The 24,604-nt window shown below is 39.2% G+C and overlaps 1 protein-coding gene across 3 annotated transcripts in view; it reads right to left on the reverse strand.

Annotated features, from left to right (window-relative positions):
- etnk1 (ethanolamine kinase 1) overlaps positions 1–20,513 on the reverse strand; it is a 45,340-nt gene extending 24,827 nt beyond the window's left edge. For 2 of the 3 annotated variants that reach the window (XR_005944897.1, XM_041203144.1), the window contains exons 1-4: positions 20,320–20,513; positions 16,568–16,827; positions 15,192–15,332; positions 6,931–7,073 (exon numbers count right to left, since the gene is read on the reverse strand). Coding sequence is in view for 2 of the 3 variants with exons in the window: in XM_041203144.1 (XP_041059078.1) it covers positions 6,931–7,073; positions 15,192–15,332; positions 16,568–16,827; positions 20,320–20,466 (691 nt within the window). In the remaining variant the exon portion in view is untranslated. The remainder of the gene's footprint in view (positions 1–6,930; positions 7,074–15,191; positions 15,333–16,567; positions 16,828–20,319) is intronic. The other variant, XM_041203145.1, reaches the window with a different exon arrangement.
- Positions 20,514–24,604: the final 4,091 nt, after the last annotated feature.

Below are 24,604 nucleotides of genomic sequence, written 5' to 3' on the forward strand. Positions count from 1 at the left end.
CCCTCATGTTCTTATCTGCTTCCTCTTAAATGCATCTATGCTCTTGTCCTCAACAACGCCATGTGGCACCAAGTCTCACATTCTAACCACTCTGGGTGAAGACGTTTCCCCTGAATTTCCAATTGAATTTATTAGTGACTACCTCATAATTATGGCCCCTATCTTTTGATTGCCTCAAAGGTGGTGATTATTGTATTAATTCCACCTAACTTCATCAAGAACTGACTTTAGTAAATTTAAATCAATTTTAATCTTCATACATTGGTGAGTTCCTTCTGAATCAGTTTCCTGGCCATTAATAATTCTTTTGACAATCTTAATACTTGAGACTTTGCCCATCGGCCAGTAATGACCATATGATGATGAGTGCAAACTAATGACAGTAAAAGAGATGGCAGGGATACAGCTTCATAGGTTTCCAGTTCGTAGTAATGGTAGCTGGCTCCCTCTCAGCCTTAGACTCTGCTTCAACACACTCATGTAGTGGTCAGTCACTGCCTCTACTGCTCTTAATTTAACTCTGACGATGTCTTTTCCCCCTAGTGTAAAGTTCCCCTCAGTGTGAAATTCTCCACTGTCTTCCTAGCAGATTCACCACCTCTTCCCAAAGCTTCCACTGACATTTTCTGTGCCACTGTCCGATTAAAGAAAACCAGCCTCTGCCTAATGCGTAACATACTTGATGGTACAAAATTCATATAGAGTACAACCTATGCTGCAGAGGTATGACATACACAGGATGAACAAGAGAGCCAGCAGCTGCTAGTTATGGAAAATTAATTGTGTTGATGCAGCTCTATTTAATCAATGATGTTGTAGGGCATTAACATAATAAATTTTGAAACAAAGAGATCAAAAGTGATTTTATGCCCTATAGCATCATAAATCCATGCCAAACAAAAGTCAAATTCTCCCCAATCTAAGGAAAATAGGGTGAGGGAAACCCAAGTCACCTAGACTATTCATACTGCATCAGCTGAACAGTGCCATTGTCACAGTTCAGAGAATTTATCAACTGACTTCCTGCTTGACCAATATTTCAAGTGGATGGGGTGAAAGAAATAAAAGGGAGAAAAAAAAATTATGAAATCAAATTGCTCAGCATACAGCATCAGTTACTTAAGTTGATCAATAAGCAAACTTACTTAATAAAGACAAGATAAAGACTTCAAAACAATTAAGAGTGAAAATATGTTTCTGATAAGTGTGTTCACCAAGACGCTGTTCAGGAATCTTTGGAAGAAGATGGCTTTTCTACTTTAGATGTTGGTATTATGCATTCCCGGTTCAGGAATGGTACACAAGGATGCAGAGCAGGGGTCACTGTGACTAACACTGTCCCTTACCTTGCAATTCAGGGGACATTTAGCCTTTAGTAAAAGTGTCAATTTTCATAGCTTGGATTGTCAATTTAGTGCCATTCTGTAAACCCAGAGCCATTAGGAACTCAATTACAATTTTTACAACTTGGAATCTTACAGCCAGTAAAGAAGAAAATAACAAAGTTTTCATAACCTTCAGTCCAGGCTGGATTTAAAATTATTAGAAGGGAACAACAGAATAGTAATCTACTGCACCCATTACCCATAGACTACATCAATAGATTCTTGCTGTGAGAAACATATTTAATCCTCAATTCGTTAGACAAATAGAAACTGCATGCAGATTCCATTTTCAATACTAATAAAATGTTTTAAGAGTTTAAATTACACACACACAAAAACACTACATTTAAAAATACTGCACAACTGAGTAAAATGCTATGGTATTTTATGCTGTTTATCAAAGAAGTCATAAGCAGTGCCTTGTATCAAAGGCATTGCAGCATCGTAAGTGTTATGATAACTTGACTATTTCAACATTTTAAAATTCACAATAAAATCCCTGATGTGTTTAACATTATTACTGTACCTGTGTTTCACAGGTTCCTGTTTTGTGCTGCTTCCAACTTTATAGTTGCTTGTTAAAATGTCAAAAGACCTACAAATTAAATAGACATCACCCAATGCAGAAAAGGTTTGGATATAGCTTGGCTTCAAGAACATTAAAGGGCTAAAAAACAAAAAAACCCAATGTGTTTTTTACAAAGTGGCAAACTGCATTAATTCGCTCACCATGTCTGTTCATTAAGTGTTCAAAATCATGCACTTTAATGGAGGCAATTTAATTCTTTCCCACTGCATTTTAGTGATTCTTATTCTAAGGCTACTGATAGGAACTTTGCAAACAGTCCGAAAAGCTTAATCATCGTTCTACATCAGTTTCTTAAATATGATAAGGCTAAGCTGCTTCTAGCTACATTTCCTATTTTCATACTTTTAGAAAGGAGAACCATAAAAGGATGAGTCAATTATACAAACACAAATACCTATGAAGTGTCAAATTCATGAATAATTGTAGAATGGCTGTGTTGAAAAAATTAAAGTCAAGCTATTTTTACACTCACGAAATATAATGCTGGAAATACATGTAAACTGACAGGTACTTCAATGTTAAGTATTTTAATGATTTTTGTGATTTTAATTAACCAAAGTATATCCAACTTTTGAAAATGATCTCCTCTACTAGAAAAATCTTAAATTTACTATAATGCCTAAAATGGCAGGAGGAGATATAAACAAAGTTGAATTTAGGCGAAGTAACTTGTCATTCTTCTTAATTACTTGGAGTTGATCCAAAATCCAAATGAAGGAACTGAACATAGTAGAAAGTAGTGTTCCATTTAGAAGAATGCAGAACAGTAAGGGCTTTTTTGTAGGTTAATAACAACACGATGTACTATTTTTTCGAATTTTCCTTCTTCCTCTGCTTGCCATTACAAAGCAGCCTTCTCATCAAGTTACATTAAGATTGTCAGAGATTTGTTGGTGAAAATATCTTACTATCTCCTTTCATATTTGCATAGTTTACATATCTCATCTAATATTTTCTAAATACTCAGGTCATTTCAATTCTGTAGGTTGGCCAAGGATTTATGCAGATCTAATGGAAAATTTATTACATCTAAAATAGTATCTGCTGAAATCAAATGTGGCTTTATCCGATATATAGTTTGTTCAGATTAAAGTGACCTAATTCAAAACGGGGACCTTTATCTCACAATATAAACATCAACTCAAAAAAAGTCTTGTTACTGATCTTAACAATGATAGTGCACTCTAGTTTAATGGGTATAATTTGTTTAAAAATTAGAAAAGTTTAAACACATTACCTGGTACTGGCATTTAATTCGGTTGAGCTGACCTACAGAAATAAAACCTTATTTGCAAATTTTATAAATTTACAGCTGTAATAACCAAATGTTATAACTGACAAGTAGTTTGTTTGCACACTGAATACAAATTTCTAATGTAAAAGTAAACTGTCGAAGTTGAAAAACTATAGAAAAAAATAATGCATTTCAGAAAAGAATTAAACAGTCTGACCTTTTGACTGACATCTTCAGATAGGCAGTAAATAGGCATCTGAAATATGGACATAAAACTTAGATCATACGACACAATGAAGCACTGATCAACTGTTACCAGATTGAGTGCTCTCCCATGGGGAATTGTGTATGAACAAGTGTGCAATTAACCTCCAGCCAATGCACTAAAACGGTACAATGTAAACCACAGCTTGGGCAGCATACCTAATGTACAGCAAATGAGAATGACTTGGCAAACTCAAAGTCAAAAGGCAAAATTTGATCGAAACAGTTGAAATGTTTTCCGCAGCATTTGAACAATGAACAACTAGTTTAGATGAAAAGACAATAAAAGGAAATTACCTCTGCACAAAAATGTATCAAATTGCAACAATGGAACAAGTTAAATCAGCCACTTTGCTACCAAATCCACATTAAATGTACAGGTTTGATAACTGGAATTTGACGGCACTTAAAAGAACAGATAAAAATTGCAATGCTGTAGTTCTTCCATCAACTGAACTGCTCTTTCCTGGAGATGTTCTAGCTTCCCTACTTTGTTAGAGGAGCTCACCAATCATCTGGAGACATCTTGCAAGTTAAGGTGTTTCTTGCCAGGAACTATGAATAAATACATCGGAAATAAATGTTCCCTACGTAAATCTGGTTCCCTGAGCAAGATCGGGAATGATGGCATAACAAACCAGCAACATTCTTTTAAAAAAAGGAAATAGTAGATTTGAAATTAACAGTGGGTTTTTCTGCATTTTTAGTTTTGCTTAGATTCATCCTCTTTCAGTTATTCAACAACATATTTATTTATTTTTACAGATTGCACCACTATAGAAGATTTCCCAGAAGTAGCAAGAATATGGAGGTCTCAAAGTTGGATCTGAAGTCAATTTGCTGAAACACAGAACTAGTGGAGCTGGGTAAGGGAAGGCTGATGAGTGTGAGGGGTATGACTTGAGTCAGTTTCAGAGCATTTGTAATATGGTTACAAGTCAACTTGACTCATTTATTTATCAAAACAGGAAGGGTCGTCAACAAATCCACTTGCTGCCAACCCAAGAACATGTAGGTCTGGTAGCAGCATATAAAGCCTGCCAGGATTAATAATGTGGCACTAAATGTGCCACATTTCTAAAATCTCATACATTTCACCATTGAGGAGGGGCAGGGGAGCATGTCAAGTGCTTCTCTGCTCAGATGGGCATAGGTGGTTTTGAACATCTTGCAATCAGTTCAACATAAGTAGACAGATATTTGATAGTACATCATCCACAAGCTCAATTACAATTGTATTGTAGGGGGCAGAAAAAATGAAAATTTTAAACTGGTTTGAAAAATGTTCATATGAATGATGCAAATGAGCTAATAATACATTACAGATATGAAAGCTGGTTATTTAATTTTAGATCAATTTGGCAATAGCAGACCAAGGAAAATTAAGCTGGCTTCATATAGGGAATAGAATACACAACCTCCCTTACAATTGAGGAAAAAACTAATATATAATCTAAACAACTGATTGTTCACCAGGCGAGACTAGGCATTTTTAATATTTTATAGTAAGTCAACTGCAAATCCAGTGACCAAACCCCAGAAATACACTGCATACTGGAGACTTTTTTTAATGTACAGATGGACATGACTTTCCTTTCTCTCCCATAAAATCATATATACAATAATTAAGAATGTATACACAGCAGTTACCTTCAGCTCTCAATTATTACAAGCAAATGCTTGTAAACGTACCAAATCTTTCTATTTTCATCCCAGCCTGCCTGATCACACATCAATGATGTCCTGCCAACATCATTCTGAACCAACTCTAGGAGGTGGTCAATTCAAGTTTCCTCTCCCCTTATGGGATTGTGCTGAATCTCCACTCAGTACCTCTCCATAACAGCACAAGTAAAATCCAATCTGCATTTCTACTAGTGTAGCAGCACACTATAAAGTTGAATCAATGCAAGTGAATGTCACTCAGTGATTACTCGTTTTAACTCCATGCTGTTCTTCAACTGAAAAACAGGCTTTCAAATATGCACCATACTAGCCCACAGGTGGCATACATTTTCAGCAATGGGTCCCAGCAATAATTCTGCAAAGCATTTCTTCCAGGAGCCTGGCAGAGAACAGTTAGACACTGAGTGGAAAGGGTGAAGTGTTCCCCATTTAAGACAGTAGATGAAGTCTGAATATTTGCAGACGTTAGGATAACAAACTAAAGTCTCCAGAAAGTGAGTCCAATGGTTTACTACTCTAACAGTTAGTCTCTCTTACCCACTGTTATTAATTCAGGACAATTCCTTCTTTGCTCTTGCAAGGACGATGCTGCCTCACCTCTATACAAAAATTTAATAGTGGCGGACACTGCTACAACTATCTTGTGCCCCTTCTTCCACAGTCACTAATAAAATTACTTATTGTTAAAAACACAAGTTACATGAAAGGTACAACAAACCCTTTTAATAGGGAAAAAATTTAAAATGTATAATCTGAACAAAGTGATTATTTACTGAACAAGGATCAATTGGATAATTTATTTTGTGGTGCTCTGAGTTTTCCTTTGAGCTCTTCTGCTTCCAGGGAAACATGAAGCAAACAAAAAAAGACATTGTAACCAGGGGTTCTTTTGCTTATCGAAAATATTCATAGAAGTAAAACTTTTAAAACACACCCAACTCTCCCTGCACAAAAATAGGAACTTTACTTTTTTTTTGCTCCCATCAAGAACCCACCATTTGGAACATCTTCCTTCTACACACACACCCCAGGCTGCTGATTATGGAGAAGCACGGCATCTCTCTTGAAGCTTTATTTGTTTCCATGGGCAAGGTAGGGCTCTGGTATTTTGTAACCTACATGGAGCTGTCAAGTCCAGAACAAACAAACATGCCAGCTGGGACATACTCAACTGGTAAAAGGCTTTTCTACAGTTCCAGGCCAGTCTTCATGCCAATGTGTGGGGTGCTATTCCAGGAAGTATCCTCTACATCACCAAAGTGATTAAAGAGGGCAGTGAGTGAGTCAAAATGATGAAGCTCTATGAAATGCAGTGAATTAAAAAAGGTATCATATCTCTAATCACCTCCCTGCTCTTCCTGACTATTGGGAGAGGAAAAAGGTACCCATTTCTTCCCCATTAACTTCCAACATATTCTTTGCATAATTACTTGTTTCAATATTTACATATTCTTCCATGATCATTCAATAATGACCTATCAATATTGGGTTCCATTAGCAACTTTATTATATTACAATTTTTCCTTAACTGGCGAATTAAGAAGTATAGTTAATACCAGTCTGTTAGGATATGATTCACAACTTTAATACATCCTGTTTTCTTGCCTTTGAAAGTCTGAAGAACAAAAGGCGCAACAAAATCCAGATAAAAATGGGGCAACTTATTTGTCATCAGGCCATCTAAATTAAAAAACTTCAACTATATTCATTCCTTACCCGATGTGATTAATTTATAGGCCAATTGAAACCACATTTTAGTTTTGGAACTTTACCTTCTTTTTCATTGTAGATAATATTTTTACACAACAAATCATTGTGGCAGAGCACTATTGGGGAGCCAAGACTAGAAAGATGTTTCTTCATCCAGGCTAATTCCTGTTCAAGCTCCTGATGAGCAGGGACTCCCGTTAAGAATCTGCAAGAATTGGCATCAAATTAGAAAACAAGCAGTTAGCAACATTTTCAGATTTAGAAATTTTGTATTTACATTTTAAATGGGCCAACTAGCTAGGACATTGTATTATTCTAGATGATGCTATTCTTGCAACAAATTTCATTCACACCTGGGATAGAAATACAGACCATGTAAACAATTCAGTATCTTCTTCTCATACCAATACAAAGTAAATCGCAGAGAGTCTAAAGCACAGAAACAGGCCACTGCAACCCAACTATTCTATGCTGGTGCTTATACTATACCTTTCCTTCACTCCAATTACCTCACCGCACTCTGCCCATGCATCTCTCCAATTCAGCCTCTTTCAAACATGCATCAATCCTCCCCTTACAAATGCTTTAATTCTATCTGCGTCAACCATGTGGCAGTGAATTCCACATTCTCAACATGCAGTATAAAGAAATGTCTTCTAAAAGCTTTGTGAACTGTTACTGCACTTAGATTTGTGTGCTCCTGTTCCAGAATTACCCACAAGTAGAAAGAGTTTTTACACTTCTATCCTCATTGAAGCCCTTCACAATTTTCAGATGAGAGCCCCATTCTGCTCAATCTTTCCTGATAGGATGCAACAATTATAACTTATCACAAACAGCATAGAAAGAGGCATTTGGCCCAACAAGTTAATGCTGGTATTTATACTCCACACAAGCTTCCATCCGCTATTTCATCTCACTCTCAACATATACTGTTGTTCCTTTCTCCCTTGTTTATTTAGCTTCCCTTTAAATGCATTTATGCTATTCGCCTCAACCAATCCATGCGGTACAAAATTTCACAATTTCACCATCCTCTTAATTCTGGTCAAAACCTTGTAATTAATTTTTTGGACTCTCAGGTGCTTCATTATTACTTTTGTAGATTGTACACAGCACTTCAAGTGTGGTTAAATCAAGGTTTTATGTAAGGCTTTATTATATTCTTCTAGAAATTAATCACAATATTTTGCCCATTTTTAATCTCAATTTGTATCTCTACCTCCAGCAATGTATCTGCACGTGCAGTTCTCTTTGATCTCAATATCAATAGCATAAAGATGATCAACAGGGGGATTAATTTATTAAGTGTTAGGAAAAAGAGACTATTTAAGTAAGTTATATTGCTATTTATAGGTGTTAGGAATGAGGCTTAGCTTTAAAGTTTAAGTTTGATTTGTATTTCTGTACGTGTTAAGAAAGGTCAAATTGAGTTTTCGTTTCACTTTAAAAGATGCTTGCATTTCTAATGAGTTTTACCACTATAAGCTAAGTTAAGCAAAGAGGAGGAAAAAAGTGCTGTTGCTAGCAACAGCGATCCAGAGAGGCAGGTCTGACACAGACACACACACAGCAGTTTGGTTTTGGAAGCTGTTTTGAGTTCAGTTGGTTTTGAAAGTAGCTACCAGAGAGAGACTAGAGCAAAGGGAACAAATAGCCAGTCCCAAGCTAAAGGAAAGACTCCAAAATCCAGGGGAGCAGAACAGGGGGAAGTCCAAAGCAGACTTTTTTTTATTCATTCAAGGGATGTGGGCTCATTTATTGCCCATCTTTAATTCAAATCAAAGGAAGGACAGGAATCTGGAAAAGGTCCTGTTAACCAAGTTAAGAGTGAAGGGCTGAGAGAAAGGCTCCAAGCTTCAGATTTAAAGAGACAAAAGCTGCAGAAAGCAGATTTAAAGGCGAGAACTGCTTGCAAGAGGCAAGAAGGTCCAAAGAGACAACTGAAGATCTGTAACTCCTGGCTATGAACACGTGAAGCAGTGGTACCGTTGACGGCTGAGTCGGTGAGAGCATGTGGAAGACAGCTTGAATGCATGTGGTGACCCAGGGAAGAGGAACATCAGTAGGAGAGTTCGAAACCCTGGAGGTGAACCCTTGCGGAAGGCGCCTAAGAGAAAGCGTTAATTTGGGAAAAGATTCCAAGGTGAGGTCTTGGGGTGAAAATTGGAAACCCTCGTGTGAAAGACGGAGTGCTGTGAGACCGGTTGGGGCTCATGGTGTGACAAGAACCTGGAGTGGGTGGGGGGGGGAGCTGAGGAGTGTTCCATAGCATCTGGTTGAGGTGGCATCTGTCACTTGGTTTCAGGGTGTGGTGTGTCTGACCACAGGGTGCCTATTGATACCTGGACTGTGTACATTAGAGTAAAAGATAGCTTTTGGAACTTGCGTTATCCTTACAAATCTGTAAAAGTATAGTTGTGGGTGAAGGAGTATTGTAATATAGTTTATCTTTTCTTGTTTAATAAATGTTTTATTCTTTTGATACAGGTTCATCAGCTGACTCCTGTGACTTTGTTTAGATACTTGGAGAATAGCTACTGAACAAACAAATAAAAGTTGGGATCAAGCTTGTCCAGGGATAACCTCAACTGGGATCATAACATAAGCAAAAAAGGTCACTTTAACCAGGATCATTGGAAATCAGCTCAGAAAATCTTTCATATTCTACAATTTTAAAATAATAATTACACTGAAATGTATTTTTAAATAAATATACCTAATGGCCTTAATTAGGGGGAGGTGATGGTGTACTGGTATTGCCCCGGACTAGTAATCCAGAGACCCAGGTAATGCTCTGGGGACATCTATCACGACAGACAGCAGAATTTGAATTCAATAAATAAAAATCTGAAATTAAAAGCCTAATGATGACCATGAAACCGTTGTTGATCGTCATAAAAACCCATATAGTTCACTAACGTCCTTTAGGGAAGGAAATCTGCTGTCCTCACTTGGCCTGGCTTACACGTGACTCCAGATCCACAGCAATGTGACTGACTCAATGTGGCTCCCAAAATGGCCAAGCAAGCCACCCAGTTGTATCAAACCGCTAGAAAGTCAATAAGGCCCAAACAGCAATGTGGATGTACCTGCACCACATGGACTGCAGCTGTTCAAGAATGCAGCTCACTACCACCTTCTGGGCAATAAATGTTGACCCAGCCAGTGACGCCCATATCCCATGAGTGAACGAAAAAAAAAGAAACAGGATCTTAATCAGAAACAGGTTCACTACTTTAGATTTAAATCTGCCTTACATCTCAGCTTTCAAATTGCTTCCACAAATTTAAAAAGTGCTCTCCTATTACTTGTAGGTCAATCACAAACACGATATGGCTTCTAAGATTACCAAGTTATCTACTACAGAAGAGGTTCATATGCTACCACGGTTTTTAAATGTAGTTTAAGTTCTGCTTGCAAATCAGCTAGCATCTACTAACTAGGTTGAAGCTATAAATAGAAGATGCTTTCTCCAAATAGGAGGACATTAAGCAGTTGGCTTTTTATTACTCCTCTAAAAAGTTTCTTTCTTGAGATAAGCCTCAAAATATTGAATGTCAGTGATCCCCAACTTCCCAGACCAAGCATCCTGGAATTGAATCATTTAACCTGTACAATGCAACAAGATTACTCATCTGGAAGCAGTTTAGCTGCTCAATTTACTTGTCAGCAGCAATCAGTTCTGAAAGTGAATTTGATGTTGATGCCCAAGGTTAACCCTGTTGTATGTACCTATGATACAACTCTATTGATCTAAAGAAATTTTTAATTTGCTGGAAGACCAACTTTAAAATCTAATTTTCATCCAGAGAAAACCTTTAAAAAGTTGCTCCTACCTCCACAGCAAGGCGGGAGGGTGGAGAAAGAACAACTGGAGACAAGGAGGAGGAAATCAAGACAGTTCACACCTCAATTTTTTTTAAAAGTTGTAAAATTCTGGATAAAGTGAGAAACAGTGATGATTGGATGTGCAAAGATAAATTGCTTACATTTAAAACATAAGTTGGAGTTTTGTTTAGGGTGAGTATACTAAGATTATTTCAGATCAAGACACCTGAAAAATCATAAGCTATTGTTTCTCTTTATAGATACTCAATGTGTATTTTCAATCCTTATTTCAAAGTTCAAGCATTTGGAGTTTTTTCTTTTCATTGAACTACTTCTGATATCTGAAGAGCGAAGAGTGTCTTTTCCAGCATAAACAAGTTTCCAGCTGAAAAATTCTCAGGGAAAAAAATTGTTTTGCAAAACCAACCATGTCCTAGGGTTAATTATGTTATACCAAGTTACTAAGAAATAGCATATAAAATTGTTACTGGTTTATAACAGATTAACTATTTGCTTTAGCGATGTCACATGCTTTCAAAACATATAAACCATTACAATATTTTTCACTTAATTTTTCTATTAGATGTGCAAAAGATTACCTCTGAAATTGAGAAAATTCAGAGTTCTGAAAAATCTATCAAGCTTGTACAAGATTGCAAAGATAGTAATCAGGAAAACCGAGCTATATCTAGCCACCCAGATAGATCCTGTGGTTTCCGCACTGCAGCAACATAAAATGTCTGCAGGATTTTTACCTCCACCATTATCTGGAAATCCATTCCAGGACAAAAGTTAAAACTTGAATAGGAGCATAAAGTGAGTAGTAGTGGATCACCTGTTATATGCCCATTAAAGTTAATGGATAGGAAAATCAGCCAAGGTATATAACAGGCCTCAAATCCACCACCACACGTTTCACAATCCCTGTCCCACCTGTTAAACACTCAAATTCCTAACATCGATTGAAATTAGTGAAAGTTAAATTTAGGTCAATGTACCCTTATCCTATTTTCACCATTTTAGGCCATATTCTGCATCTACCTTTTCCATTTCCTTATCTATATTTTATATAGCTCTAGCAGACTGGCCTTCATATGCCTCCTATTCTGGCTGAAATCCACCAAAAATTTTCTTACATCTTATTTATGCTGCCTGTAGCATTCAAGGTACAGTTTAACCAGATCATACAGTCTGATCACAACTTCCTGACACAAATTCTGCTGTTTGGGCTTTGTACTTGAACATTCTGTTGGTGTTCTGCATTGGACACGTTTAGTGTCAAAGTTCCTCCTAAATTCATGCCCATCTTTCAATCCTTCAAACCAGGTTTTTGCTCCAGTACAAGTCACAAATGCCATCCTATTGATGAGGCAAATTATCCTCTTTGCCCTTCTCAACCAATTTGCAGCTTTTGACACAGTTGATAACCTCCTCCCCCAACAGCTTTCCATTGTTGTCTAGCTAGGTGGTGCTGCACTAGTCTGTTTCTATTCTTATCTAATGGTGACCATAGAATTATCAATGGCTCCTCTTTCCATTTCCATAGCTACCGATGATGCTTTCCTTGGCCCCGCCTATTTCTCATCTGTGCGACACCCCTCAGTGACATCAAAAATACATCAGTTTCCACATATGCTGACAACACCCAACTTTACCTAACTACCATTTTTCTCAATCCCTCAACTGTTTTTTTTTAAATTGTCACACTGGTCATCTGCCACCCAATATTGGATGAGCTGAGATTTCCTCCAAATGAAAATGGAAAGACTAAAGCCACTGTCTTTGGTCCCCACCACAAACTCCACTGTTTCTATACCACTGACTATCTCGCGTCCTGTCCGAAGCTGGATTCAACTGTTTGCAACCTGGTGTCATTACTGACCCGAGATGAGCTTTTACCACATATCTGCATTGGTAATGAGACTGCCTATCTTCACTCCGTAACAGATTCCTCCCCACTTCACCTATTCTGCTGCTGAAACCCTTATTCAGGTATTTGTCACCGCCTCACTTGACTATTTTAATGTAATCCAGGTCAACTTCCCATATTTTCCTGATGTAAATGGAGGTCATTGAAAACTCTGATGCCTATGCCCTAACTTGCACCAAATCCAGTCACTCACGTACCACCCCCACCATGCTGACAGACATATCCAGTTAAGTGACACCACAACTTTAAAATTCTCAATCTGATCTTCCAAAGCCTCTAACAGCCTGGCCCCATTCCCCTCCCAGCTCTGCAAGATATCTGCATCCCCAATTTTAATTGCTCTGCCATGGTGGCTATGCCTTCCGTTGCGTAGGCCTTAAACTCTGGAATATGCTCAATCTCTGTGCCTCTCCACCTCACTGTCCTTCTTTAAAGCACTCCTTAAAGCTTTTTGGTCATCTGCTCTAATATCTCATGCAGCTTGGCATCATATTTTGTTTTATAATGCTGCTGTGAAGTGACTTGGGGACATTTTATTGCACTAAAGGCACTATATAAGTTGTTGCTGATGTCCAAGACCATAGGTTTATTCCAGCTTCTTCCCTCAATTATTTCACTACCAGTACCTGATGACTGAAGTTTCTATTTCCGGTACAGTGGGTGGAAAGTTGCTTCAAATTATACTGGTTATGTTACAGTTCAAGTTTCTGCTAAAATTATTTTGCATAATCACAATTGGAGCCACTGAAACCACAGCGTCAGAGGTGTGAGCTGCTGCTGTAGATATGTGAAAGGAGGCATCTTGTGATGACTTTTTAAAAACATTAAAAACACAAAGCGGCAAGGTCATCACTGGGGAGGGGAAACCTGCCTAAGGGATAGCCAGCTGACACACGAGATTGGTAGACGAAGCACTGGCCCAACACTTAAAATTCCTGATCATTTGCACCAGTTCAGCCATCCAATTTCACCTTAATTGTGCCAATTAAACTAGCAGCAGCTCTACCCACTACTTATGTTGTCTATTTTTGTTGTGTGTGCACTGTACCTTGCACTTGACTACAAATTTCAGCTGTCATCCTGTATGTCCACAGCTCTGAGATTAAATAGCCTTTTTTGTACAACTTTATCAAATGATGTGTTATCTTAAATGGTCAAATATTTTCCTCAGAGGACAGTATCATTCTCCTAACACAAGGAACAAGAGCTTCTAGTTTCAATCAGAACAGACATAGGTGGGATGTAGAATTTTAATAGACTATGGCAGATTTTCACAAACACTTTCAACGCTGCAAAATGCAACTACTGTATAATCTTCTACGACACAAGTGTTCTACGACACAAGTGCTAACATATGAAAGACTGTGGTTTCACTCTCAACCCAATTCTGAGAAACGTGAAAAAGTTTGAACTAACTTGTGTTAACTTGGGGAAAATGGTGGCACAGCTGTAATGCTGCTGGACCAGTAATTCAGAGGCCCAAGCTAATATTCTGGGGACATCAATTCAAATTCCATGACTGCAGCTGGTGGGACATAAGTTCAAGTAATAAAATCTGGAATGGAAAGCTAGTCGCAGTAATGAGACCATGAAACCTTTAACAATTGTCGTAAAAATACATCTGGTTCATTAATGTCCTTTAGGGAAGGAAATCTGCTGTCGTTATCCAGTCTGACCAACATGTGACTCCAGATCCACAGTAACGTGGTTGACTCTCAACTGCACTCAAACGTCCCGGCAAGCTACTCAGTTCAAGGGCAATTAGGGATGGGCAACAAATGCTAGTCTGGCCAGACACACGAAAGAAAGGGAAAAAAAATAAAATGGAATATTTCTTCATGAGGACAGAGAATTGCTGCCTGCAAGAATGGAGACTAAATTGTTTGATCTGGTAATCAGATATAATCTGATCACAGGTGTATACTTACATTAAAAAGTTTAACAAAGGACTCAGTGTTCCACATATTTTTGTACTGGTCTCAACAGTGAAGTATCAGAATAAGTTAGTTTTTTTGTATCTTTGTAATTTGGTCTTTTCTGTCAATAAATTTTAATTAATAGTTCCAGTCTGTAATATGATCTGCTAGTTTGATGCTTTTCACCTATTGTAGAGGCCCAGAGTGTGTAACAACTTGTATTTATACAGCAACTTGAATGTAGTAAAATGTTGCAAGGCATTTCACAAGAGCATTATCAGCCAAAATTTGACATTAAGGCACATGAAGAGTTTAGAACAAGTGACCAAAAGCATTTGAGGAGGAAAGAAAGGAGGTACTGTGAGGTTTATGGAGGAAATTCCAGAACTCAGGGCCTAGGCAGTTGAATGATAGCATGATGGAAATCAGGGACACACAACTGGAGAAGCAGAGACAACAGCAGGTTGTCCAGAGGAGGTCACAGAGATGGTGCTGATGCACACTATATCTCATTGACCGCATATATAGTTACATTTTGTTCACAGCTGCCATAGGTGTCTTGTCTTTTTCTGCTAATTACAAATTTGATGTTACTTGCATGGTGTAATACGGATTACAATGCGGAACTTGAATGAATAAATTGTACCTTGCATGCAAGCATTCGTCTGCAAACTCTGTGGGAATAAGAGTGAAATATTTTTCCAGCTTCAACCATAGATTTGGCCTGGGAACCCAACCATTATGAGCATGAATCGAATGAATCTTTGCCAGCTGCCTGCTTATAAGCCTGAGACATAGAAAACAGCGACACAGAAGACAGTGGTATTTTAAATGGAATTAAATTAAAGGTAATAAATAACACTGCACTATTCTGCAACCTAAAATGCATTCACTTACTACTGTTAACATTGCCATTTATTTTCTTTAGAAATCACTTAAAAGTCAGTGCTATTTTCAACAATATAAAACGCCCTTCTCAGCCTCTTCTAGTTTAACTTGACAAAGACATAGAAAAGAACTTCAAGGACCAGAATGAACTGATACCATTTGAAGAGGTAATTTTCCATTACATTAAATGAACCAGAATACTGAAACATATCTGGACATTTCTGCTTCAGATACAGATCTCATAGCCAAAGACTTCTCTAAAGAATTGAATGACTGGATGACTTTTATAAGGTTTATAACACCAATTGCAAAAAAAAATTTGCAGAATATTTAGTCAATAGTCAAGGTAGCTTGTCTTCATTTTTGAAGTGTTCACAGAAACATTTTAACAATTGAGAAGGGCAGAGTAACCCATTCATAGTGACAATATATAATGGCAGTTTAAAAACTGAATCTTTACACTTAATGAACCCTAGTGCAAGCAGAAATGTTCTTGAGGTATAGATTTCCTTCTACACAAGCTACAGGGAAAAAAGTGGCTCTTCACAGCTAAAACTTCAATGCATCCTCTCAGCATTTGTTAGTTTTCTTCCTGATTGTATGACTGAATCAATCTGCAAATCAAGGTCTCTGGCTTTTTTTGTTGTAAAGTATCCAGTCAAATCATTATCTTCTTCAAAAAAAAAGGGAAGCAGGTATGCATGAATAAGTAGTACTGGCCCTGGACTTTCCTTGCCATTTAAAGGATACAATACATTTGCATTTGTTTAAATAATTATTATAATTCATGAAGTGTAAATTGGAGCAAATTTGATTAAATTTGCACGGTTTAAATAATTACTCACTTCCAAACCAAGACATAACTGGTGCTCAGCCCTTCAAATGTACTACAAAGTAATGGCTGGGAACCTAAATGACAAGCGGTTATTTACAACTCACAACAATGACAAAAGCAGAAAAATTGCCTGCCACTGGACAAGAAAACAGTACAATATGCTCACAAAGAGGCATCTTACTTACTTTAACTGCCCTAAAACTGAAATGTTTAAAGTTAGTGCCCCAACTGTCTGTTCAAGTTAAACCATAAATGCAGTGGAATAGTATTTATAAAAGCTTAAAAAGAAAAGCAAGTACCTGAAAACGGATGGGTTCCTGACATGCTCCGGATCCAATGCACTGCCTTCCATAAATTTATAGCAGAGCCCATTCTGAAAGGTGCAATATAGTCGTGGTGCACAGCCATGGGCATGCAGTACATGAAAGCTCTTCAGCTCATTTTCACGATCAACAAACAACTCTGTTTTGTTACCATATACCCTCACCAAGACAACATCATCTAAGGAATCACCAACATAACAAGCAACAAGCTTGTTTGTGATACCATTTGTGAACACCTGTTGAATCAAAATAAAGATTTATGACAAGGCAAAACCTTAATGGTATCAACTGGGTAAATAACTGATTACATAATGTAAGCTGTTGTTCTGCTAATATTCTCCATTCTGGTCATATTATAGTAGTACCACTGTTAAAAGTGGAGACAAATACAATCAAGCATGTAGCATTCTGCTAACTATCAGATATTCAGAAATTCCTCCAATAACTACTGTTGTTCATATTGGATAGTTGATGAATGCTAAATACTTCAGTTTATTTCCAACCTGTGAGCATACAAAACAGATTTCTAAAGTTTAAATCTGAAATCCTTTGACGGAAACCAGGTATTTATCCATGCCAAGAAATCCTAAAACATAAATTGCACATTTGGTTTACAACTGATGACATTCAGTACTTTCAACGAAATGGCATGAGAATGGATATTAAGAATAGGAAATGGAAATTGACTCCTACCACAGCTGACTGTTCCAAAGTCTAATCTGTTTTAGCAGCTACTATCTATTCCTGTCAATACAAATTACCTGATAGCTCGTAGTAAAAATCTAAATGTAGTAAAACAATGACTCATATTTTGTTACTACATAGCTGTTCTAAACAAACCCATAAAAGATTTAAGTTTTCTGAATACCAATGACATAAAATGATATGGGGAAAGTGTGGGAAAAAGACCTTGAAGTGGATGATCAGCCCTGATCATATTAAATGGCGGAGCAGACCTGATGGGCTGAAAGGCCTCCTTCCTGCTCCTATGTTCCTATCCCAGTGGATTTGTAACAGGGCATCAGAACTCCGTTAGATCCTTTCAGATGGATTTGTCAACCGAGCTCCACATATTTAGAAAATCTGTCCAGATGTTAAGAATCCATTGTGGATATCTTCTGCTGGATCAGGACTAAGAGCACAACTTATAAATCTGCAACTGAGATACTATACGATTTTTCTTAGTCCTGTTGGTTCCTCAACACTCAGCTATAACAACTTGTGCATAGCACCTTAAAAGCAGTAAAAGACAATTCCAAGGCACTTCACAAAGGGTTAAACAAAGTTTGACTATATAGGGCCACTTAAAGATATATCAAATGACCAAAAGCTTGGTCAAAAAGCTTTTTAAGGGACATCTTAAAAGGAGGAAAGAGGGGGAGAGTAGCAGCAGTTTAGGGAGAAAATTCCAGAGCAGCTGAAAGCTCAGCCACTATGGTGTAGTGATTGAAATCAGAATGCTCAAGGTTAGAACACAACTATCACAGAGGGCTGTAGGGGTTGAGAGGTTAGAGATAAGGAGCAGCAAGGCCATGGAGGATTTTGAAACAAGGATGCGCCTTTTTAAAATTGAAGCGGTGCTTAACTGAGAGCCAATGCAGGTTAGCAAGAATGGAGTTGATGTGACCAAAACTTGATGCATTGTGGTTGATTCTTAACTGCCTTCTGAAATGATTTAGCAAGCCACTCAGTTCTAGAGCAATTACAGATGGGCAACAAGTGTCGACCCCATCAGCATTGCTCACATCCCGTGAAAGAATAAATTTTAAAAAGTTAGAATATTGGCAGTAGAAGGCAGAACATGGGAGACCGGCAAGGCATCTAATGGAATAGTCAAATCTGGAGGTAACAAAGGGATAAGTGATGGTTTCATCAAATGAACTAAGATGGGTGATGTTAAAGAGCTGCAAATAGGCAGTCTTAGTGATGGTACAGATATGTGGTCAGAAACTCATCTTGGGGTGAAATGTGACTTTTAAGGTTGCAAAGAGTCTGGTTTAGCCTCAGACTCAGCAGGGAGGGGGGATGGAGTCAATTGCTAGGGAACAGAATTTGCAACGGGAACCAAAGATAGTCGCTTCAGTCTTTCCGACATTTAGCTGGGGGAAATTTCTGCTCATCCAGCGCTGGATGTTGGTCAAGCAGTCTGACAAATTAGAACATAGCTGACTGCAGATGAATCTCTGGTTCATTTCAACAGAATGCAATTGTTATACATTAGCCCATGGGCCTGTTACTGCAGTTCACAGGGAAGTGGGTATCAGAAACACCCAGAAAACTCCTGGCTCAGCCTGAACAGGACATGGAATAGTTCAGCCTCAGAGTGCATTAAAGCCATAATTAACACCCACCTAGATACTGCCTTGAACATCAGAATACCCCAAGTCATTCCACTGAGGCATAATTGAAAACTGGACACCAAGCCAGAGGAGGAGGAAGCAAGGGTGCAAATCAATGTCAATGGTACAGAAAATTAACTGAAGAAAATCGCAGTCTATTTAATAAACATGCTGATACACAGACAGTGGAGAGGTCAGGAAAGGTGGTGGGAAGATGGAGCTGGACTTCGTCAAGGTAAACAGGGAGCTGACTACCACGTCTACAGATGACATTGCCAAACGTCAGTACAGAGATGAGGACTAGTAGGATGCCAAGCCTAAATTGTTGGGGGTCTCCAGCAGTAACAGTTTAGAGACAGGAAGAGAAAACTTTGCTTGAAACTCCATAGCTACAATGGACAGCTAAGAATGCTAGCAAAGGCAGCGGAAAGCAGAGCTGGACATGGACAAGAGACACTGCAGAAGATGTTACGGTTGATCAAAAATAGTTGCAGGGTGGATGAGGAAGAAAATGCACTCATGTCGCAATCTTAGAGGGCACCATCTGAGACTTCATTAAGGGCTGTTCAATACCATGGCAGGATAAGACACCTGATTCAAAAGCAAAATATTGCAGATGCTGGAAATCTGAAATAAAAAGGGAAAAGGCTGGAAATATTTCTGCTGGCCAGGCAGCAGCTGTGGGGAAAGAAAAAGTGTTAACATTTTAGGTCAATGACCTTTCATCAGAATTGTTCATATTTCAGAATCCAGATCACAGATTCAAACTTGGGAGTGCAACTGAATTACACAGGAATTTCAGAGGGCACGAGAGGAAAGAAGAAGGAGGCAAGGCACGATAGTCCCATTTCCACAGTTTAGTCCACTTTTCACCTGTGCCCCCAACCAACACTCTTCACTTGAAGATCTGAAGAAGGGTCATACAAACTCCAAACGTTATTTGTCTCTCTCTCTGTCCACAGATGCTGTCAGACCTGCTGAGTTTTTCCAGCATTTTTTATTTATGCAACACTCTTCCCCACCCTCTTTCCCCAGCCCTTGTTACCTTATTTCACTACCAAGTACCTAGCCCCACACCCAACCTAGCCCAAAACAAACTCTACATTCAGCCCCAACGCCTATCCCAGTTTAACCCTAATCCTAACCCAACCCCAATCTACCACCCCCACAACGACTCCAGACCCAACCCCCTCAGCCCCACCCCCAGCAAGCAGCTGCAGAATGTGGGTGACGCAGATATTTACGGCCCGAACGAACAGTAGAACGAAAAAAACGCATAGACAAAGCCTCTTGTTACCATCATCCTGGGTACCCCGTCCTCATTATAATAAATTCCACACACTGGAGCGACCGCCGACGGAGACACGCCCCCCCCCTCCTGACATTTACCTTCAATTTAACCTGGGCCGGGTCCCAGTGCGGCCTCACTTCTTTCATTAGTCGCCTGGAGCCCGCTTCCACGTCCTGCTGATCGACCGTGAGGTGCACCTTGGGGATAGCTTGCACCGCAGACGGGACATGAATATAACTGGCCATTTCAACGCCGCCGATGGACTCGACGCTCGGCTGCTGGAAGCTTCTAGGTGTCGCGCATGCGCGTGTCCGGCAACGTCCTGACGTCACTCAATGCGTCCCGCCCATCTGACGGTGAGAGGTGTCGAGGAGCACGTGGCTCTGAGACATGCTGCATCATCTGGTGGCTGCCCTAGGCTTGCATTAGGGCTGAATCAAAAGTGGGGTTAGCGAGAGGAAAAAAAATCCATATAATCACTACAACAATAACGTATATAGCCCCTTTTAACGTAATGAAACATCCCAAGTCACAGGATCAAAATCCTGGAACTCCCTAACAGCACTATGGGTGCTCCGACAACACATGGACAACAGCAGTTCAAGAAGATGGCTTTTCACCACCTTATCAAGGGCAATTAGGGATGGGAAATAAATGCTGGCCTAGCCAGTGACGCCCAAATCGCAAAAATAAGTTTCAAAAAAGTATGACACTAAAAGGAGATATTTGAAAGAGGTAGGTTTTAAGAAATGTCTTTACAGAATCAAAGTCTTTACAGTGCAGAAGGAGGCCATTCGGCCCATCGACTCTGCACTGGCTCTTTGAAAGAGCATTCTGCCTAGTCCCAATTCCCTGACTTATCCCTTTTCAGATAGCAATCCAATTCCTTTTTGAATACCTCGATTGAACTTGCCTCCAAAACCCTCTTGGGAAGTTTTGTCTACTCGGCAGTGTTTTTTCTTCTTTCTTTCCCATTTAGGTCGATGAGGCTATGTAAAAGCGTTTCTGTGGCAAGAAGAAGATTGAGTAGCATGCTCACCTCTGCTTTTTGTTGTTGATGGTGCCCAGCTGCTACCAGGTTCCAGCATCCCTTGTGGTTTTGGCTCTGGTGCCGCTTCCACTGGAGGTGCAATGGTAATCTTGTGTGCGTGGGTTGATCTGACCACTGGGGACTTTCCAGGACCTAGACTGATGATGGGCAACCTGCTCCACAAAAAAAGGAGAGGTCACAGGTGAATCAGAGTCTGAATACTCTGGTGTTTGAGGACTCAGGGCCATGCTGTTCTGGCCAGCTAACAACTGTTGTAGACGTGACATCTGCCGTCTGTATAAAATCCTGGCTACGCAGGCATCTCTGCTCAGAAGAGAGAAAGGTTGGTTGTGGACAACATACATCAGCTCAAAGATTTATTTCTCACCGTAGCTCAGTGGTTCAAGGACCGGGAGTCAGACTCCTCCTGCTTCATACAGTGGAGTGTTTGATTCCAAAGGCCTTGGAGCCATGGTTCCTCATCTGACAAATCTGTCATTCTAGTACCTGAATCTAATTTAAAATTTGTTAGATGATCCTTTAGCAGGATCTCAGCATTCTAAAATGAAGAACCACATTCTCTGATGTGCCCCAAGAAGAATGGCTGTGTGTCTTCTGGGTCTTCGGTCTCGATCATGAGATGTCAGTGCAGTGGGTTTTTGACTTGCGCAGTTTACCAGAGTTTCTGTGCCTGTTGCATTGGAAGTATTCACAGGACACTAATCTTTCCTGTGAGAATGCTTCGCACCACACTGCTGGCAAAGTCACTCTGCTGGGCAGTCCAGGAGTTGCTTTCCGTGACCTGTGTTTTCGTGACTTGATCTGGTAGAATGAGGGTTAGTTTCTGGTCCATGAAGCATTCCCTCCCCATAGGATGGTCCTGTGTTGTTCATGTAGCTCAGACAGTCTAGCAAGATGGATTGCCCTGTCGAGGGTAGGATCATTTTTAGCTTGTAAAAGGTCAGAGAGTGAATCATCTGCAACAGCGCTATGATTTTGTCTTAAAGGAGAAAGCAAGATAGAGATGCATGGGAGGGGAATTCCAGAGTTTGGGGACTAGAAGGCACAACCTCCAATGGTGGAGCAATTATGATTGGGAATGTGCAGGATATACTTAAATAAAACTTCACCAGAATGCTCCTGACAGATGCTGCCAGACTTGCTAAGTATTTCCAGCATTTTCTGATTTTATTACATTTATATTAGGATGTTTCAAGACACCTTCACAACCAATCATTCACATTTGAAGCTTGGTCACTCCCTGGTGAAAACATTCTTGTTTGCAAAACCCTTCATGACCTCCCCCCTTCATATCTCTGTAACCTCCTTGAGTTCAACAGACCTTCAAACTCTTTGTGCTCCTCCAATTCCCTTCTCCTGGGCATACCCTGACTTTAATTGCTGCAACATTGGTGGCTGTTCCTTCAGTTAGGCTCTGGAATTTTCTTTCTAAACATGCCCCCCTCTCTATCTTTTCCTTCTCCTTTAAGATGCTCCTTAATGCCTATCTTTTTGACCAAGCTTTTAATCAATGATCTTGTTGTGTGGCTGGGCATCACATTTTATTTGATAACATTGCTGTGAAGTCACTTGGGACATCTTCCCATATAAATTCAAAATGTTGCTGTTTTGTAGGCAAACATGGCAGCCAATTTGCACACAGCAATTTCTTGCAAACAGCAATGAGATGAATGGTCAGTTATTCTGTTGCAGTTTGTTGAGAAATGAATATTAGCCAGGAAACTGGGAAAAATTCTTGTTCTTCATCATAAAAAGTGTCATGGTTTTAACTTTAATCCATCTGGACAGGACTTGGTATAACATTTATATGAAAGATAGCACCAACAAGGCTGCACTCCTCCCAGTTACTACTTTGGATCATCAGCCTCCATTATGTACTCAACGCCATTTAATTGAGGTGTTTAAGATAACTAAAGGATAGGGTAGGTAGAGAGGAACAATTTCCTCTGCTGGGAGAGTCCAGAATACAAGGCACAAGCTTAAATTTAAAGCTAAGCTGTTTATGGGTGATATCAGAAAGCAATTTTTCCCACAAAGTGTTATGGAAAGCTCTGCTATTGGGGTTTGATCAGTCGAAAATTTCAAAATCAAGATTATTAGATTTTTGTTAGACAAGAGCATTAAGGGGTAGGGAGCCAAAGTGAGTAGATAGAGTTAGGATACAAATCAGTCATGATTTGATTGAATGGCCCAAAGAACAGAATGGCCTATAACTATTCCTATGCTTCTTAGTCCTGGACTGAAGCTTGGCCTTACATCCTTCTTACTCATCGAGCAGGGATTGGGGCTGGTTAAATCCATTCTGGCTCTCTGCGGAGCAATCAATGGGCCGAATGGCTTCCTGTGTGTAAATGATTGTACTCAGAGGCCAGGGTGCCACTACTGAGCTGTAATAACACTTGCAAGTGCCAGTATATTGCAAACAAGCAAATCAAGATGAAAGAATGTGCATTTATATATTCCCATATCACCTTTTTATATGTTTCCAAGGCTAAAGCCTTTACAACCAGTTAATTACTTTTCGATTGTAGGTCAGTAGACAAAAGCAGCAGCCAATGTGCATAGTGCAAGATTCCGCAACAGCTTGTGATATGAACGAGCTGTTTCTGATGGCACTTTTTTGAAGCAAAAATGTTTTTCAGGACACAACAAGAACTTCCTGCTACTTCTTTCTTTTGCTGCATTTGAATGCGGTTTGCAAAGTAAAAACAACTGAAGAAATTTGAATTTGGAAAAATGGAACTGAAATATTTGTGACAGATTTAGTATTTCATATGCTCTTCTGTCAAAAATCATCAGCTAAATGGGACATGAACCATTGATCAGTAAGTACTGGAAGAGTTGGAGGAGAAGATATTGAACAATACAGATAAAAATTGTAGCTAGAGCTAGAGCATGTCTGCAGTCTATATTGAACTTTTTGAAAGGGTTGCAGGGTGCAAAGAATTCTGATTGCCTGCATAAAATTTCAAGCAGGTTTCCATCTCTCCTGTTTTGTGATTTGGACTGTCTTTCAATACTTTTATCCAATGGCCATGACAAAGGAGTGGTTTCTATCAGCAGAAATATCCGGTGACCCATACCCTGTGCCTTCATATGTGTGGTGTATGGGATACCATGCCTCAAGATTCACAATTGCCCCTAAATGCATCATTGACATTGGAATTTAGGTGGGATGGGCAACACATTCTCCTGTCTCTTTTGACAAACAATAAATACTCTGCTGTCTGACCACTGCGTAAAGGCCAAAGCTTGTAGATTTGTTTACAGATAGAATAATGCAAAGATACAATATATAGAGAATACAATGCTCAGAAATCAAAGATGGGAAA

The sequence above is a fragment of the Carcharodon carcharias genome, chromosome 13 (genome assembly GCF_017639515.1).
Source record: "Carcharodon carcharias isolate sCarCar2 chromosome 13, sCarCar2.pri, whole genome shotgun sequence".
Classification (NCBI taxonomy): domain Eukaryota; kingdom Metazoa; phylum Chordata; class Chondrichthyes; order Lamniformes; family Lamnidae; genus Carcharodon; species Carcharodon carcharias.